Below are 15,028 nucleotides of genomic sequence, written 5' to 3' on the forward strand. Positions count from 1 at the left end.
AGTGCCACAACTATAAGCAGCAGCTGAACGTTCTTACTGCACCTAGATTTCTGAGACTGAGAAAAAGAGTACATGTATGCAGGAGTTTTAAGGAGAAGTTGCTTTCTAAGCTCGGAGTTGTGGTATGCTATCAACAACTCATTGAACCTTGCAGTTGAAGATATAAATCAATGAATTAAAAAGAACTCATCGTGAAGCTTGCTGCATTGCTGCTCTCTGTTCCAGCACAGATTACTCACACGCTGCTAATCAGGGCACACTGCTCTGCCAGAAGTCATCTTATTCAGGAAAAGGCCACCCTTGTATCCACACCAGAAAACGAACAGCTCAGGTATAAAGCCTGCTAAGCTCAACTTCAGCAAAGATCTGGCATAAGACCCTGCAGTGATCCAGCTAGAGAAGTAGGGGGTTACTTCCAGCAGAACTACGCATTCCAAAATTCAGGCATTCTGACAACTTTTAGGCAAGCACTGTTGTAAAGAGGATCATAGACAACTTCATTTAGCTCCTACTGCTGCTTACATGAACTCTCTTTTCTCCTGTTTACACAATATTCCACATGCTGCAGACCACAATCCAACCTCTCCAGCTTTCTTTTCTGGAACATACATGAGCTTTTCTCAAGTACCATAAAAGTTCTACTGATGTCCCTGTATACCCCACGTTAGCAGTCTCAGCCATTGGAAACAAGAGAGGTCTGGTGGCTGACTTGCAGAACACCTGAGATGCTCAAGAGTACTGACCTGGTCCTCTGACATTGACATCCAGAACATCTACTTCTTGATCTGCTTGAGGTGGTGTAAGGGCTAGTGATGTGCTTCCACAGACATCTGCCGCTTCCAGGTGCTGCTGTGTCCACTGGCGCTGATCTATCTGCTCATCAGCTTCAGGGAGCAAGGCCTGGTCCTCAGTCTGAAAGCAGGAAATAAGCAGTTGTTTCAAAGTGCTTATCAAGCTGTTAATGTCTAAAGTTCTCTTGATCTAGTGAAAGATGTCTGCTGATGGCAGAGGGGTGGACCAGGCAATCTGCATAGGTTTCTTCCATCCCAAGCTGTTCTATGATTTTCTTTTTTTTAAGCTAATAAATGTGTCTGTTTACATCAGCTTGGTATTTCTAACTTTCACAGTCCCACCTTATGTTATTGGGACTCAACTGCAAGATATTACATTATCATTAATCCACTCTTCCCTTTGGCGCAGCAGGGCTTGAGCGAGGAGACACTGGTATAGAAGTTACCTGGTTTCTCTACGTGCCTGTAGTGGCTGTGTTCACCTGAGGTTTTGCCCCTCAGATCTGATTAGCTGTATGTTACACACCTCTGAGTTAACCTGGAAATCAGTGTAACTGTTTTCCTCACTAGCCAAAAATGAGAGATAAGCAGGCAAAATTTAAGTATTAGAACAACTTACCTTTACTCTCTTTGGCTGAGGTCCACCATCACCTGCCCAGTGTTCAGTTGGTCCAGAATCTGCCATGTTACCCTCTGGTATCTGGACTGATAGATTTCTAAGAAACAAGAATACATCATTTTGTGGGCTGGCCAGGTCTTACTACTACTACTACCACCCATACGAGAGACAATAAATGGGATGGTTGCAAATGGAGGGCCAAAAAATTAGAATGGAACAACTACAGTCTCAGGTGAAACAAGCTGCTGCATGACAACAGGCACTATATGGATTAGAGGTGTTCACCTAAACAAATCCAGCACTGAGGTTCCAACTGCAGATTATCAGCCATGACATTGGAGGACTGAGCCCTGACACTCCCACGACTAGCAAACAATCTCAAGTGTCACACAGTCAGGCTTGGCTGGACGTGCTGACTTCCCAGGCCACACAGAGAGCATAAATCAGATTGAATATAAATCTTGCTCCCAGAACTGTGTGAGCTACACAGTGAGCTATGCATTTACAACTGTAAGCTTCGTTAACTCAATGGAAAGTCAAAACTTCATAAACGTGATTCTTCTTTTGAAACTTTCCATTATTCCTGAGTCATGCAGCTCAATTTATTAAATATATATGTTAGAAGTTAGTTGTCACCTATCAACTTAAAAACATAAGAGGAAATAATATAAGAGGAAATAATGCAACTACCATCCTAACTACTAAACTACACCGCATCAGAAAACCAAACTTAACCAGATTAGGTTACAGTTATTTAAAGTTCTTCTGTCCTAAAAGGATGTACTCAATTCAGAGGAAGAGCCTAAGAAGTCTTAGCTTAAAGGTCGCTTTCCCTATGCTAAGCGCCTTTACTGAAAGATTTATACACCATGTTCTTCAAGCCAGTAGGTCAGTAGCCTAAATACAAACTTACTTGAGTCCAACTGCATCTTCTCCAACTGGCTCCCTGCGCTTATGATTACTGGGATCCCTGCGCAGAATAAAGCCCTCTGGGAGCCACAGTGAACCGTGTTTGCGCTTACGCTTTGCCATCATCACACCCAAGAGAAGAATCAAGAGGATGATCAAAGCTGCCACAGCAAGTAGGTAGAGTAACTGGGTCTTTGGTGGTAACAAGGGTTCGCCTGAAAGATCCAATTGAAGCACAGTGAGATTTTAAAAGTTGAGGCAATGATCTCAAATGTAATTTTACATGCTCTGCTTTACTAAGGAGAAGATGCCTCCCTTAGAGAGGAATGAGCATATTGCACACACAGCCTTCTGTAACTGAGGCCTTAACAGGTGAGATATGTTATGATGATGATCAATAATCTGAGCATGCGTTTTGCAAGCTCAAGTTTCTTGCACAAGCCACTATTCCCCTGCAATTACTTACTTTGGACTGACACAAAAGGATAAGGCAACATGCCCTTGATTGCCTGAGCAGCTAAGAGGGCTGCAGCAGCTTCTGTGTTGTGAAAGCATTGCTCTGAATCCTCTGCACACTGACGGTTGTCAATTTCTAGGAACACCCTTGTTCTGCAGAAAGAGTAAGAGAAGTTAGGAAAAGTGACTCTTCTTGTCAAAGCACTGGAAGAATCTGTGGTCTTTTAAGTTAACCTTTCCACTCTAAGCACTGAATATGGCAGTTGCAACAACTTTACGCTGGTCAACAGCCCCAGATGGTCTAGAATGCCCCAAGACACCTACGTGCAAGAGCTACCAGCGTAACAAGGCTAAAAGAACACGAAGGCCTCCACTCACCCAATGACCTCTTGCTCTAGTTCTCTGTGCTTGCGAACAACCACAAGGGATCGCCGACTCCGTGCTGCCGATTTCTCTCCATAGTATGGGAATACCATGGGATTTCCCTGGGAGTCCAGCTTAATTCTCAGATTGGTGTGAAGGAGAGTTCCCAAAGTACGCAAGAAGCTGCGAACGTCACGCAGCAGCTCATCAGGGCGCATCAAGACCACAATTATTAGGGTCCCCTCTGCCAGCTTCTCAGCTTTGTCACCAGCACAGTCAAGACCGTCCCAGCCACACTCCTCACTATTACAGCCCTGGTCACAGCGGCCGTCTGCATAGTGATCAGCACAGTACTTGTCATACCTAGAACAGCAAGAGGGTTACAGGCAGCATACAGGGCATTCACATTCTGTATAATATACCAACTGTCTAGAGCTTATACTTTACATCTATCTGTAGTCATCAGTGGTTGAGGTAAAGCAACAGTTGTGCTCGGGATACAGAGAAAAGATGCAGATGCAACTCCAGCATATGTGTGGCAGGGAGGAAGTATAAAACAGAACATCCCAGAAAGAGATGGTTCTATTCTGATACCAGTGGAAGAAAACAGCTTATTCTGTTTATCACAAAAAAGCTACATCAGCTCCTGCTTCCCCAAGGGAACATCACCTACTATAGGGTTTATTGTAATTAACTGAAGAGAAAGAAGCAGCGTGACAAACGAGCAGGAAAACACATTCAGAGGCAGCAAACAGCTAGGACAAAAACACAGACGTTGCAGCTATGAGCAGGGTTCAGGACAGAAGGCCTGAACTACTAAAATCCTGCACAAGGTGAAATACCTGCTATTTACATTTCCACAGAAAGCACAACACATTCATCAAGCAGGAGGAGGTTGAGGCAGCAGGTGTGAAGTGCACCTGCTGTTGAAAGCACTAGCAGAAGATATATTAGTGACACAAAGAAACCACCCTCAGGATCAAGCCTTACTTGCACATTCTGCCATTTTGCTGACATTCAAAGTTGTCAAACAAGCACTCAGGTGTGTTGCAGAACTCGTCACACTGTCCATTGAAAAGCATCCAGCAGCGAAATGAAGAGGAGCAGTTGGCCCAAGGATCCTCCATTGTCAGGGAACAGTCACCTCCATCCCACTGGCAGGCGTGAGTGTTACAGTCCTCATCACAATAGCTATCTCTCGCTTTTTCCGCACACTGGGAATCCAAGCATCCCAGAGGCTCTTGGCTGGGATGTATGAGCTGTTCACACTGGCTGCCTTGGGCGTGATCAGGGCACTGACAATAATAGTAAGGAGGCTGAGAACGAGGGTGGCAGCTTCCACCATTCTGGCAGGGGGCACTGGCACAGCCTGTGTTGGTCTGGCATTCCTCTCCCACAGCCAGCCTTGGGCAGTAGCATCGCGGACCAGAAGATGTCTGGATGCACTGCTCACCCTTCTTGCATTTCACTTGCCCGCAAGTACTGTGGCTGCTGAACTCACATTTTGCCCCAGAATAACCCTAGAGGGAAAACAGGAAAATGGTCAGGCTCAATACTTATTCTTCAGCCTTCTCGGGGGTGGAGACAAAGTGTCCCATGGAATCTCATTCTCAATAGTCATTTTCTTATGGTACATTCGGATTCCAGTAGATAAACTGAAGGACATGTGTACAGTCTGTCCAAGGACACAATTTCTAGTACTAAAGAAAACAACCTCAATCAACATTGGCCTAGTGAAGCTCATGTGACTGTAGACATAGGACTCCACAGTTAAGGCAGGTGATTCTGTTTCAGGACACTGCACTTACCGGAGGACACTGGCAGATGAACCCATCTGGCATATTGCTGGCAACAGCACAGGTACCTCCATTCTGACAGGGCTTCCTGGGACACACATCTATGACACTCTCACAGTGACGACCTGCGATGTAGACACACACAGAGAAATGATCAGAGAAATGCACGTGTGCACATCATAAAACCATCACCAAGAAAAGTATGCATCAACAGCCAACAAGTCAAAAACTCCAACGAAGCTTTCTTCTTGGAAAAGGTAAAGCACATCTCTTCAGATAACACATGCTCCTTAAGAAGCAAGTAGAGAAAGCACAACCCCCGAAATCCAAAGGGTTATCTGCAGCTAGCCCATCTCCTCTGCCTTCTGAAGAACACGTGACACAGTGCAAAGACAGTTTGCTGCTGTCACCCTTAAATCATCCAAGCACAGAGGCTGAAGATGTTGAGGATTCCCTGAGATCGCTTTACTTTTAGGGAAATGTTTAATGAATCCAAAGGGAAATCATTCTCTGAGTGAACAACTCCCAGCATATTGCAAGAACAAATGAATGCACAGAATGTCTTCAGTACCAATCACTGCTGGAGGTAACACAGGTGCCAAATTGGCCACCGCAAGGAATCCTGAATACCTGTTAGGTCATCTTACATATTGCATCTGATTTGCCGGGAGAAAATTACATCTTAGGACCAAATGCAGTATCAGTGAACAGGGTGAGCAACAGAGCCTCCCTTTGCTCATCAGCTGGATGGAGAGGCCCTGGCTGCATGGACTGGAGTTTACAGCAGCATCCAGAGGAAAACTCAGGCGCCAGCACTGAGAAAAGACAAGGATGACCTGAACATGACTTAGACCTCCCAGGAAAATATTAATAGAAGTCTCCACACATGTGCAGCCAAAACTGACTGTTCATAGACAGAAGCAGACAGGGCAGGATGGCCCACTGAGACCTGGCATCCTATTAGTCAGAAACCACAGCAAAGCCACCTCCATCTCCTCCTAGGCAGAAGGGTCAGTGTGGAATGTGCAGAAGACTAACAGCTAGAGGAAGAGACATGCTCCCCCTCTGTGCCTAACATTTCCAGACAGATTTCATGTCTGAGACAGGGCAGCTCCGACTCTTCTCCCCAAGGAGCTGCAGGTCTGCACTCCCCATTCTGCAAGTTCCAACAACCCTTCCACGAGAGCCAGAAGCAATGTGAGGCACAATTTATAAAAAGAAGGGGTTGTATTTAAGTCTGCCTGTTAAGCTAATGTCCTGCAGCAGTGTCCTTTTAGGAACTACTTCTGTCAGTCTAGGTAGTGCATCCAAAAACTATCACATGAGCTCTTTAAGTGCACACTCTTGTTGTTTCTTTAGTGGAAAAATCTCTAAATCTTTAACTTTTAAGAAAAAAGTAAAAACTATTGGTAAAGCATGCATAGAGGGTCACTGGTAAGCAGGGAAAGTGAAAGGTTTTAATGGAGGAAAACTGCATACATGAGAATTAAACTGCCATGCAGTCTGGAAAGCTGAAAGTTAAGACACATCTGGAGACTATTAGCTTAAACTTACGCCCAGCAGGAGGCAGAAAGCAGAACAGCAGTAATACTGACAAAGAAGAGGACTAGACAGAGCTAGACAAGATTGTGTGGCGTGATTTTTTTTTTTGCAAAGCTGTGATTCAAATTTGGATTGTGGAAGGATCACATAAATAAACTAGGAATGTACAGATTGTCATGCATAGAGTATCCCATCCAGACCACATCTCCAACATAGGGAAGAAAGGGAGGGAGGGTTACAAAAGAGGCCAAAAGCTAATTATGGATACTATAACACTAATTTATAGAAAAAAATTCATATGCTGCTTTACAAAAGTGAAGCTGACACACAGACAATTACAATTTCAATAACAAATGTGAAAATATGAAGGGGAGAAAAGTATCTGGAAAAAAAAAATTGGCAGTCAAGAGTCTCAGGAGGTTCTTTTGTCTGAGACAATTCTGGAAGTCCAACGTCTTAGATTTTTTTCCCTTACAAAAAAAGAAGTGTTTTAAGAACTGAGACAGCACAGAGGAACAATCAGATATTGTAGAGGGAAGTGACTAACACCATTTTTAAAGATACCACTCTGAAATTGGAAGCACATTTATGAATACTCACCAGTAAAAGCACTACGACAGACACATGTGTAATCATTTATCAGCTGAATACAATCCAGACTTCCACGAGGGTTGCAAGGATTAGAGAGGCATTCATTGATATCCCCCTCACACCGCTCGCCTGCAAAGCCTGGGAGACAAAGACAGCTGTAGCCCCCAATCTGGTCAATGCACTGTCCCCCATTAAAGCAGCGGGGTCCTCCTGACTCTGAAATGCAGTCATCCACGTTCTCCTCACACAGGCGACCTGTCGAAACAGCAAAAGTGGCAATCTGAGAATAGGGTGTCGAGGCCTCATTTCCTATGATGTTCAAGTTTTGACTACATGAAACACAGTCCTCGATATAAACAGGTAAAGATCCCAGTTTAATGCAACCCATGCCCGTTGCAGACAGTGAGCCTCAGCGCTGACTTAAGAAGCATGTGGTTTAGATCCAGTCTGCTCTCAATGGTATATCATACTGGTATTTAGCAGCTTTCATGCTTGACTTAATTTAGGGACATAATTAAAAACATAAAATCAAAACAAAAATGAAAGAAACACTCCATTTAGCCCTGTAACTGAACATAGAGAGCCCTGTGCTGTCCCTAGCAAGGCTGGAAGCTTCCAACCATTCATTTAACTTGGCTGTAACCCTGAAATTCAGCAACACCATTAGAACAAGCCACAGCAAATCAACTGAAAAGCAACCCCTGGCCAGTATGCCATTCCTGCAGTTTGACTTCTGAGGACCTACAGTAAACTACCAATGCTGCTAGGGATGCCAGCTTCTCCCTCTCCGTGTTGGGTTCCTTGTCAAAAGGTCTGGTGCTAGTTCTACCTTAGTCACACAGTGTAATGGATATAAGGGAATAGAGAGGATAAGTTGAACAAAAAGTTCTGCTTGTTAATACTGTTGATTCATCCTCAGCATGTGCAATGATTCACCTACACAAGGAAAATATTTATACAGGCATCAGTAAAGCATTTATTTCAGACCAGACTAGGGAGACAAAACTACATTCTTGATGCCATTAAGTAATGATACCAGCGAATTCTAATTCCTCTCATTTAGGAAACAAAATAAATCACATCCAAAAAGTAATTCATCTCAATGAATAAAGACTGAGGAATTAAAAGCCCACTCTGAACCATGAAGAATCTTTCAAAGGTGAGGGGTACCTTTGTACATCACAAATTCTGACAACACAGGAATTAGTACATAAATATGTACTTTGATGTAGAGATGCTTTTTTTTTTCCTCTAAAATGGAGATCCGAATCAATAACACAAGGAACTGTCAAACATGAAGATTTGGAATAAAATAGGTATTTACGCAGACTGGGGAGATGTGTTTAATGTGACAGCCACATCAAATTCAGTGAATGCAAAGAAAAAGTTCAGAAGAACGTAAAGTCTTTTAACTGATTTCAGAAACAAGGTTTAAAGAAAAGCAATCAAGTTAAAAAACATTTGCTGGTGAGTAAAGATGTGCTCTCTGCAATATTTCCAAAGGCAGAAAGCAAGACCATCAAGCCACATATAGCTAGGAAATGTAAGGTGATCTTTCAAGAAACATTATGTTGAACAAGCTGTGGAATCATACTTGCTAAAAATCACCACTATGTAGCTGGATTTTTTTTTTTTTAAGATTTATTTTTAGGAGCTGCTATTAAAAGAGTTCCTATTAAAAGAGTTCCAACTTGCTGAAATAGTTTAAACTAACCTACAGGCAAACTTCTTTTTCACAAATGGTTTCAGGATAGAGCGCAACGTAGGGCCAAAATTTAAACAAGGGTGCTGGAAACAGTGCAAGAACTAAGCAAGCTTTTTGTATATTACATAGTTTCTTAGCTAAGAAGAAACCTTGGATTTTATGGAACAAAACAGATAAACTCGGGAGACATCTTAATAGCAATCTAATCCATTGCCAAAGAGGGGTCATCTATTCCCAGAGAACATTGTCATGACCTATTCCCTTAAAAGAAAGGAAATAAAAAACCAAAAACAAAACAAAACAAGAAGAACAGCTCAGAAAGACAGAGGTCCCATAGCCTAAGAAATTTACATATTTATTTTTAAAGGGAAAATATGTGTTCTCAAGGGATTCAGTGCACTTTGGGAACATTCTTCAAAGAAAATAATGGATTCCCTTTAGACTCTGCATTAGGAAACAAGTCAGAAAGGAAAATTTATTCTTGTAACATTCACTTAATTACTGAGTTTCATACCCCGAGTGCCTGGTGGACAGGAGCACTTGAAATGGTTGACAAGGTCTATGCATGTTCCTCCATTTTGGCAGGGCTGAAACTGGCACTCATCCACTTCATACTCACAGTTGACACCCTGGTATCCAGGCACACACTACAGGACAAAAAGAAGTATGAATAATCTTTTCGTAACAGTTACATTGGCAGGCACCTGAGAAAGGCTGACTGACACAGCAAACCCTCAAAGGGACAGATTATGACTTCCTTTGTTGCCATACAACTGTCAGTGACTTCAAGGGCTATACAGACAGACAGCTCAGCACACAACTTCATCACACGACTTCTCAACTGCGTGATGCATGTCTGAATTTGAGTGAGTCTTTCTGTAAAATATGGCAAGTAAATCCTCAAACTTCTCACCATGGAGATCGATTTGGAAGTTCTGACTTAAGGTTTATATAATACTCAGGTTTTCCTTCTGGGGCTGTGCTTGCAAGGTGCTCTACATTCTCCAAAGCTTAAGAAGTTTGATAGACTGTGAGATTACGGTCTCCACTGCTCTCTGTATCCACTGTAGGAGTTAGAAGATAGAGGAAGGCATCCCCCACTCTGAAAGGCAACGGATATTTTGCCCACCCAGTATGGAGACTACATTCCTTTGATGAATTCATATATATTTTAATACAAACCACATCTCAGGCAAAAGCAGGATTAGAGCTTCTTGGAGATGGAGTTCTTATCAACCACACCTCCTTACAAACGCATTTCTACTTCAATTTTGAAGTCTTTCTGGAGCACTACCTCTGCCACAGCTGAATTTAAAAATATATTTAAAAGGTGCTAGGTGGCTTTTATCCACTCTGTGAATCTCTTCTACCACTTGCACGTGCTTCGGGCTTCTTTTGATGCCTTTGCATAACGATGCCCTAAATATTTAGGCCACTTTCTACTACAGCACTCAGCATTACCTCGCACTGGTATCCACCCAGATGATCCCTGCAGGTAGCACCATTCTGACATGGGCTGGAGTCACACTCATCCAGCTGCTCCTCACAGTAGCTGCCAGTGTAACCCACACGGCACTGGCAGCGGTGTGTGTTTCCCACATTGAGGCAATGACCGGAGTGCTGGCACAACTGATCCACTGTGATTCCTGAAGCAAAAGTTAAATAAAGTGAGCAAACACGTGAAACACGTTATCCATCAGCATTGGTAGATCAGCCAGGAATGAATACGGCTAGAAGCAGTGCACTGAAAATGTGAAAGTGAAAAACTGAAGAGTGACTCTTTAAATTACAGTGAGTCAGAACCACGGCTGGCTTCTGAATGGAGTCACTGCTCTGTCCCATTTGGATCAATTATCAGCATCAATACTGGCCAAATTATTTGCACAGCTGCATTATTTTACCACTGGCAGGCAAATATGCATCTCTAAAGTGTTAATGTTACAGTACAAAGGCTCAGTGCACCTAGAATGTCTGCAAAAAGTACTGCAGCTTGACATCGTTTGACAACAAATCTGCTCATTTGGATTTCCCTCAGCTGAAAGCTGCATGACACTGTGCATGAGTCACATGTCCAGGAAGTCACCTTCCAGGAAGAAATTCACTTAAAAAACCAGATCTTTTACATATGCAGCATCTGAAGTATGAAATTATCACCGAGAAGTAACAGGGGGTATGGTCTTAGCTATAGCTAATGTGGGTACTTAATATCCAGTATTTGCTGAGAAAATACTTGAAGCATCAGAAATTGCAAGATGCCTTTTGTGCACAAGGACAGCATGTCTTAAACCTAGCCTGCCTAATATTTGGCAGAAAAAAAAAATATAAACAGCCAATGTATTTTCCAAAAAAGCAGGACACGTATTACTGAAACAGACTTGTCATTCTTTTCCCCCCCCCCAATTCTTCTTTCCTAATATTTATGACAGAAACTAACTTCTTATGTCAGGAAGAACCCAGAAAACCCTGAATCTTAACACAACCTTGCAGAATTTTCTAGCACAGAAGTGACTGTGATCTACCTCTGAGAGATGAAGCTCTCTGGAATTTTCAATATTTGTTGTGTCCACAGGTGTATGGGAAAAGAAGCATCAATTAATGATGGGAAATGTTTTCAATTGAAGCAGAGAGGATGTTAAGAATGCTTATTTACCCCTTGTGAAGCTGCCACTTGACAGGAGACATTGGGCACATCGCAGTAAGCGCCAGTCCAGCCAGAAGGACAGTCACATCGAGTCTGGGCTCCACTTTGGAAACATGTGCCTTTGTTCTTACAGGGAGACTTACTGCACAGATCCATAGGAGTCTAGAGAGGACAAAGAAAAACCACAATATATGGTAAGATCAGTAGGAAACACTGATCCAGAGTATAAGTTCAGGAGGCAAAGAAAAAAAGGCTCTGGTTCCAAGGAGCACTGGAAAGAAAGGCACAGTACTTGTGAAGTCTAATCTAGCTTCTTCACTGACAATCCCAAGAGCTTGTATGTCTAGAAGGGTGTAGATGTGCAGGGAAGCAAACCCCAGATGGCAGCATCGTTTCATCACAGAGGTGATCACTGCAGTTGCCACACAGGCTTATCTGGCTGGCTGGGTTTGAGAAAACTCAGTTTTGTTTTGTTTTGTTTTTAATCTCAAAGTAGGCTTCCATCTCCACATTAGTAGGAAAGCTTCCAGCCATCAACAACAACAACTGTCCTTTCTTTTCACAACTCCCTCTCCATCTTCACTGTCTTTTTGAGAATAATAGACGTGTTCCACACATTGATCTTGTTTTCCTTTATGTCATTAGATAACATACCTGCTTTTGATCTCAACTGCTCTAGTACAACCTCCCCAAATTTTTCCATCTTCTGAGATTCAACTGAAACCCCAGAACTGTTTTATAAACTGAGAATGGGCCAAGAGGGCAAAAACATACCGTTTTTCTCGATTCCTTTAATAAAACAAACAGTATCCAAATGGAGACTGACATTTTTAGTAAATCATTGTATGGAAGTGGAAAGGATTCAACCATCTGATCTAATATAAACCAGCCACTAACCATCATTTCCTTCTTGAGCACTCAATCTTCAAAGTAATACAGCCATTTGATTGATTTCAAACTGACTTGGGGGACGGATGAGGTTTATAAAGTGAGTAGTATTGAATTTTGGCTGCAAAATGCCATTTCAATTGCAGAAAGTTCTGCTTTTCAGATGTAAACTGCCTCCCCACAAAAACTAAAGGATAAAAATCTGTGCTTTCACAGGCAACGAAAAAGAAACTTGGAATTAAGTTTTACCACATGCATTTCAGTGTGAAAAAACACCAAGCTTCTTGCTTCTGTATTTCTAATGAGTAGCCGACTATTTTACATGCAAATTCCATAACTTGTTCTCCGTATTTAGCTTTGCTAATTAGGTCAGGCCAATTTTCCACTAAGATAAGAGCGACAGCATCGCTGCGATCTATAACTCTCTCCAACACAGCTTTCAGTAGCAGTTTTAAATTTAGAAAGCTCAGATTTCTTGTGCAAAATGAGTAATACGAGATGATCAGGCTTCTCTGAGCATAAAGCAAACAGGCTTTCTGGGAACCCACATTTAATTTGGAGACAGGAACATTAATCCTTTCCTCAAGTAAAAACAAAGCCAACCTAACAGAAGAGGAACTGCTGAACTTCACAGTACTTTACGATCCCTCTCAATACTAATTCTGCCAGTGAGGTTTACATGGTGTGCCCAGAATGCATAATTAGGGTAGCAGAGGGGCTGCTTTTTTATATCACTTCATTACTTTCCATTCACTTCCTCCATTAGAAGCAGACTTGACAATTTAATGTCTAGCAATGTACTTCTGGAAACGCACCTCCCCCCCAACACTAAAATGCTTCCTCTAACAGCTACTGTGTCACAAAGACACATCAGCACCAAAGAAAGTTTCAAAATCCTCACAGAATTCTCATGCTTTCCAGTAATTTCATACCCACGCTGCTGTTTTGTTTTCAAGTGGCAGCACTCAGACTTCTTGCAAAGAAAGCCAACATAGTGTTTGCTCTTCCAAAGCAAGACACAGACTCAAATAATACTTGCTATTCTGATAAGCGTAGGAAAAGAAATAGTTCTAATATGAAAAATGAAATAAGCACTGCTTCCACTGAAATAAGCCAAGTGGTGCAGCTTCGATCCAAGTATTTCTATACTTAGAAGTGAGCATTGTGGCTGAAATGAGATGTATTAATTCTAAAACAGAAACTGGAACACTGTCAAGATACCATTTTCCCATTTAATCTGTAACTCATCTCTTGCAGTTTTTCTTTGTATATCTGGCAAGCAGTCAAATTCACACAAGTCCTTAACAGGTACTAGTCAGTTATTTACAGCATGAGTTTGTGGCTTCTATGCTTGCTGTGAAAAATGAAATCACCTGAAACTAAGCATGCAAGTAATACCAGAACTTCTTATGGAAGTTGTGAACAGCATGATCACTTCAGTTACTGCTCTGAAACTTCCTGGCTATTTTTGCTGGGGGAAAATATATATATAATATATAGAAGAACTACACCCCTCTGTGCAAAAGAGAGCAGTGAGATTAATGTGCTGCTAATGACACTGAAATTCTTCCAGTCAAGTAGTAGCCTTTTTTCCCCTCCATATAAACACAGTGTTTTGTTTTGAATCAGGGCAGTTTTATGTTCGGATGAAATGCAGCATTTTCAAAGCTAACAGCTGTTTCTCATTTAAAGAAAACTTATCTGGAAAATTGCATTGACACCCATCCTCAGAAATAAGCAAGCATTTTTCTCCTCCTTACAAGCAGACACTTCCAGATTTCCAGAGTTTTGAACAGAGGCATCTGCTCTGTTTTAGAGAGAGACTGGACTAAGTTTTCCCTGGGCTACCAGGCTTATCAAAATAGGAGAAACAGCACTTGCCATGTTTGGTACCTCACATCTAACCAGTAACTCCTGCTGCTGTTCAGTTCAAATAACAGTTGGCTGTGCAGATCAGACAAGAAATCACCACCCACCTGGCAGTTCTTCCCCGTGTAACCCAAAGGACATATGCATCGGTATGTGCCTAGGCTGTCCACACAAGACCCTTTGTTCAAGCAAGGATGTGAATCACACTCATTAATTTCCATGAGGCAGAAGGGCCCCGTAAAGCCCACTGGACACTGGCAGGTAAAGGAATTGATCCCATCCACGCAGGTACCTCCATTGAAACAAGAGCTGCAAGAGAGTGAAAGCAAAAGGAAAATGAGACAAAATGCAATTAGCTCTTAGCCAGAGATGGAACGAAAACATAACTAAAGAGAGACAGAAAACCAGATTACAGAATCATCTGTGCTCCAGTAAGCCTTCACTAAAGAAGCATAAAGCAGATAAAGTAATGCAGTGGGGTTCCATTTTATTGTGTTTTACCTTGATGAGCAAAAAAACGTAAACCACGGTTTCAATGAGTCATTAGCAATGGAGTTAACTTCTCACTTAAAGAAATCTTCCCACCTTCAATGTCACCACAAACAGTGCTGTACCAGGTAGTCTGCTCAAACTGACAGGTTGTATGCAAATTGTATTACAAATTCTGATTGCATTACAAATTATAAGAAGCAGAACAATTTGCCTTTTCTTCATTTTTTTTTTTTACTTCAAAGGAATCAAAGGTATGTTTTCTCAAGGAAAGCTTCATGTAACATGCAAAACACGAGCGTGCTTCTTATTGAAATAATGTGAAAGTACTGGTACTGCTAAACCCCTTCCTCTTCTCACGAGAACCTT

At 42.1% G+C, this 15,028-nt stretch overlaps 1 protein-coding gene across 1 annotated transcript in view; it reads right to left on the reverse strand.

The window, feature by feature from the left end:
* The window catches only part of NOTCH2 (notch receptor 2), a 55,150-nt gene that overhangs the window by 6,111 nt on the left and 34,011 nt on the right, over nt 1-15,028 (reverse strand). Inside the window, exons 13-23 of the mRNA XM_010715907.1 lie at nt 12,068-12,144; nt 10,234-10,418; nt 9,287-9,419; nt 7,077-7,322; nt 4,947-5,059; nt 4,129-4,658; nt 3,154-3,501; nt 2,786-2,928; nt 2,324-2,534; nt 1,411-1,507; nt 744-912 (exon numbers count right to left, since the gene is read on the reverse strand). Of these exons, the coding sequence (XP_010714209.1) occupies nt 744-912; nt 1,411-1,507; nt 2,324-2,534; nt 2,786-2,928; nt 3,154-3,501; nt 4,129-4,658; nt 4,947-5,059; nt 7,077-7,322; nt 9,287-9,419; nt 10,234-10,418; nt 12,068-12,144 (2,252 nt within the window). The remainder of the gene's footprint in view (nt 1-743; nt 913-1,410; nt 1,508-2,323; nt 2,535-2,785; nt 2,929-3,153; nt 3,502-4,128; nt 4,659-4,946; nt 5,060-7,076; nt 7,323-9,286; nt 9,420-10,233; nt 10,419-12,067; nt 12,145-15,028) is intronic.

The sequence above is a fragment of the Meleagris gallopavo genome, chromosome 10 (assembly GCF_000146605.3).
Source record: "Meleagris gallopavo isolate NT-WF06-2002-E0010 breed Aviagen turkey brand Nicholas breeding stock chromosome 10, Turkey_5.1, whole genome shotgun sequence".
NCBI lineage: Eukaryota > Metazoa > Chordata > Aves > Galliformes > Phasianidae > Meleagris > Meleagris gallopavo.